General features: G+C 42.2%; 1 protein-coding gene across 1 annotated transcript in view; it reads left to right on the top strand.

Moving 5' to 3' along the window:
- LOC115230589 (macrophage receptor MARCO-like) overlaps positions 1 to 5,000 on the top strand; it is a gene marked incomplete at its 3' end in the record, with an annotated part of 22,182 nt that overhangs the window by 16,312 nt on the left and 870 nt on the right. Inside the window, exons 3-4 of the mRNA XM_029800729.1 lie at positions 1,459 to 1,600; positions 3,519 to 3,688. Of these exons, the coding sequence (XP_029656589.1) occupies positions 1,459 to 1,600; positions 3,519 to 3,688 (312 nt within the window). The remainder of the gene's footprint in view (positions 1 to 1,458; positions 1,601 to 3,518; positions 3,689 to 5,000) is intronic.

Genomic DNA, 5,000 nt, shown 5'->3' with positions numbered 1-5,000 from the left:
TAACAAGAGTAATGTTATCAACACTATTCGTTACTCTCTACTTACTTACTTGTTTTAGTTATTTGAGTGCGGCCACGCTGGGGCACCGCCTTGAAGGGCTTTAGCTGAACAAACTGACCTCAGAAGACCAGTACTTATTTTCTTGGTCTCTTGCCGAACCGCTCAGTTACGGGGAGGTAAGCATACCAATACAGGTCGGTGATGGGAAAGAAACACAGACACAAAGATATACACATGCATACATATGCATGCATACATGCATACCACACAGGTGTATATATATATATAATATATATATTATATATAATATATATATATATATATATATATATACATACGACGGGCTTCTTTCAGTTTCTGTCTACCAAATCCACTCAGAAAGCTTTGGTCGGCCCTAGACTATAGTAGAAGACACTTGTCCAAAGTGTGCCTTGCAGTGGGACTGAACTCGAAACCATACAGCCACACCTGCGCCTATATGTATACAGCCAGTCTTGCGCCTAATCCTTTCTAATATAGGCACAAAGCCTGAAAGAGGGGGATAATCGATTACATCGATCCTAGTGTTTTACTGGTACTTAATTTAGCGACCCCGAAAGAATGAAAGGCAAAGTCGACCTCGGCGGAATTTGAACTCACAACGTTGCGACAGGCGAAATACCGCTAAGCGTTTCGTCCAGCTCGCCACCTTAGTGTGTGCTCGATAATAAGGCACTAAAAGAGAATAACTCTCCCAAATATTGGGTTGGTGCATAATTATTGCAGCTTTTTTTTCAACAAAAACAATAACAACATGTAACAAAAACGTCTTTAAATGATTATTCCGGAGCATATTCACCATCTACTTCGATTACTGCTTCCCATTTGCTTGGCAGACGATCAGACCGCCGTTTAAAGATGTTTTTGTTACATATTGTTATTGCTTTCGTTGAATAAAAAAGCCGCACTAATTTTACACCAACCCAATATAATAAAGTATGTTATATTTATTTACCTTTAAGGCGGCGAGCTGGCAGAAACGTTAGCACGCCGGGCGAAATGCTTAGCGGTATTTCGTCTGCGTTACGTTGTGAGTTCAAATTCCGCCGAGGTCGACTTTGCCTTTCATCCTTTCGGGGTCGATAAATTAAGTACCAGTTACGCACTGGGGTCGATGTAATCGACTTAATACCTATGTCTGTCCTTGTTTGTCCGCTCTGTGTTTAGCCCCTTGTGGGTAATAAAGAAATAGGTATTTCGTCTGTCGTTATGTTGTGAGTTCAAATTCCACCGAGGTCAACTTTGCCTTTCATCCTTTCAGGGTCGATAAATTAAGTACCAGTTACACACTAGGGCCGTTGTAATCGACTTAATCCCTTTGTCTGTCTTTGTTTGTCCCCTCTATGTTTAGCCCCTTGTGGGCAATAAAGAAATATATATCTATTTACCGTTTTTTTACCTATTTCTATTTTGTGACAGGCTATCCAGCGGATATACGTATAGTCGGATCTAAAACTCGAGGTCGTGTAGAAGTCCGATACAACAATGTTTGGGGCACAATTTGCAGTGATTTCTGGGACGATAGTAGTGCTAGAGTAGTGTGTCGAGCTCTTGGTTTCGGGTACGTGAATAGTTTTTTCAAGTAAACCGCACGTGTCCCTCTTTATCGTAATCTGATGTCCATTTATGAGCTTGTGTGCGTATATCTCCGTGTGTATGTGTATATATGACTGTGTATGTATGATTGTATACGTGTGCGTACGTGTGCGTGAAGAGTCGCTTGATAGAGCTATGCTCTTACTGAATACCAAAGTTGCCGACCGACCGACCTACCTACCTACCTACATACATACATACATACATACATACATACATACATACATACATATCTACATACCTACCTACCTACTTACTTACCTACCTACTTACTTTCCAACCTACTTTCCTACCTACAAGCCTACCTACCTACTACCTTCATAATACACTACTTACCTATTTCTTTACTACCCACAAGGGGCTAAACACGGAGAGGACAAACAAGGACGGACAAGCGGATTAAGTCGATAATATCGACCCCAGTGCGTAACAGCTAAGACTCTAGTCCCTGGAGAGAAGACGGGAGAGGTATGCAGTAATATATATCTGGAAGATCCTGGAAGGAATTGTACCAAATTTTGGCATTGAAAGCTACACCAATGCCAGAACGGGACGACACTGCATAGTGCCAAAGATCCCAGCAATGCCATCACGCTTCAGGACCAGTTACTGCAACAGCCTAGGTTTCAAGGACCCACAGCTTTTTAATATCCTCCCAAAGAGTCTGAGGAACTTGCACAAAGTAGATGTAGGGGTTTTTAAATCAAAGCTGGACCTTTTCCTGTCGAGAGCCCCAGATGAGCCTACCTCACAGCAAGAGGTGCAAATAAGAGTAGCTATATCAAATTTCATTTCTTCATCAAGTGCCACATATTAGAGGAGGCTCCTAGTAATAACAGTGTAGCGCAAAACGGCGGTGCGTCAGTATGGCCGCAGCTCTGAGCTGAAACTTTAGAATATATATATATATATCAATTCGATAAGAAAATAGAGATATGATTAATAAATTATTATTTATAAATGAAAAAATTAACATCTCTTACAGCTGATTCAATTCTAGACATTTAGAAAATTAATTGATAAAATTAAAAATTATTTGAAAGTCGATTACGTCAACCCTAGTACTTGGCTGGTGAAGGCGCATGGCTCAGTGGTTAGAGCGTCGAGCTTAGGATCGTGAGGTTGTAAGTTCGAATCCCGGACCGGGCTGCGTGTTGTGTTCTTGAGCATGACACTTTATTTCACATTGCTCCAGTTCACTCAGCAGTAGAAATGAGTTGCGACGTCACAGGTGCCAAGCTGTATCAGCTGTTGCCTTACCTTGGATAATATTGGCAGCGTGGAGTGGGGAGGCTGGTATGCATGGACGACTGCTAGCTTTTCATAAACAACCTTGCCCAGACTTATGCCTGGTAGGGTAACTTTCTAGGTGCAATCCCATGGTCAGTCATGACCGAAGGGGGTCTCAGCAGCAGCAGCAGTACTTGGCTGGTACTTTATAGATTCCGGAAAGTGAAAGGCAGAGTTAAGCACGGCGGGGTTCGAAACGAGAACATTAAGCACCGGGTGAAATACTGCTTGCTATTTTGTCCGACGTCCTAACACTTCTACCAGCTCATTGCTGACCCAGTGCCCTTATACGCTGAGGATTCCTCACCGTGCGATTAGATTCTGAGAAAGAGTTGGACCTTATTTATCTATACGCTCACGCAAACACACACACACACACACACACCACACACACACACACACACACGCTCACACACACACACACACACACGCGCGCGCGCGCGCGCGCTCACACGTATATCTACGTACATCACCGTATGTGTATGTATAAGTGTGAGTGTGCGCGTGTGTATATGTGTGCATATTTATGTTATACTTTTATGCAGGCGACAAGCAAAACACCATTCTATTCATTTATTCATTTTCAACAACAGATCAGGCATGGCTCTTGGCGGCAAAGAAACACCAAGCGGATCTGGGAAGATTTGGTTAGACGAGGTCAAATGCAAAGGGACAGAAACCTACATAGATGAGTGTCCCCATCTACCTTGGGGAGTCAATGATTGTGTCCACGAAAGTGATGCAGGAGTCGAATGCTATTCCCGTAAGTTAACAATTAGAGAAATTTCTTATATTGTTTCCAAAACGTCATTGAAATCGTCTTTTCAGTTTTTGATTCTTTGGCAGTGTATGTATGATTTACACACACACACACACACACACACAAATACACACACTCACACTTACACACACACACGTGTGTCTATTTTACATATGTACATAAATAAGAATTTAAATGAATAAATATACATATATATATATAATATATATATATGTGTGTGTGTGTGTATACATACATATAGGTAAGCATAAATGCATATTCACACACATGTATATACATATATATATACATATGCATATACACGCGCGCGCACACACACACACACTCACACATATACGCACGATAGTGAGCAGACACTGAGAATGAAAGCTCAACACTGTATTTTGAGGATAAATATTTATTTGTGAATTCTTTTCTACTCTAGTCACAAGACCCGAAATTTGGTGGGAGGGGTCAGTCGATTAGATCGACCCTAGAACGCAACTGGTACTTATTTAATCGACCCCCGAAAGGAGGAAAGGCAAAGTCGACCTCGGTGGAATTTGAACTCAGAACGTAACGGCAGACGAGATGCCTATTTCTTTACTACCCACAAGGGGCTAAACACAGAGGGGACAAACAAGGACAGACAAACGGATTAAGTCGATTATATCGACCCCAGTGCGTAACTGGTACTTATGTAATCGACCCCGAAAGGATGAAAGGCAAAGTTGACCCGGCGGAATTTGAACTCAGAACGTAAAGGCAGATGAAATACCTATTTTTACTACCCACAAGGGGCTAAACACAGAGGGGACAAACAAGGACAGACAAACGGATTAAGTCGATTATATCGACCTCAGTGCGTAACTGGTACTTATTTAATCGACCCCGAAAGGATGAAACCAAAGTTGACCCGGCGGAATTTGAACTCAGAACGTAAAGGCAGATAAAATACCTATTTCTTTACTAAACACAGAGGGGACAAACAAGGACAGACAAACGGATTAAGTCGATTACATCGACCTCAGTGCGTAACTGGTACTTGTTTAATTGACCCCGAAAGGATGAAAGGCAAAGTTGACCCGGCGGAATTTGAACTCAGAACGTAAAGGCAGACGAAATACCTATTTCTTTACTACCCCCAAGGGACTAAACACAGAGGGAACAAACAAGGACAGACAAACGGATTAAGTCGATTACATCGACCCCAGTGCGTAACTGGTACTTGTTTAATTGACCCCGAAAGGATGAAAGGCAAAGTCGACCTCGGCGGAATTTGAACTCAGAACGTAGCGGCAGACGAAATACCGCT

This window comes from Octopus sinensis, unplaced genomic scaffold, assembly GCF_006345805.1.
Source record: "Octopus sinensis unplaced genomic scaffold, ASM634580v1 Contig15846, whole genome shotgun sequence".
In the NCBI taxonomy this organism is placed as follows: Eukaryota; Metazoa; Mollusca; class Cephalopoda; order Octopoda; family Octopodidae; genus Octopus; species Octopus sinensis.
The sequence above is the reverse complement of the archived record's forward strand: the minus strand, read 5'-3'. Positions and strand labels throughout refer to the sequence as shown.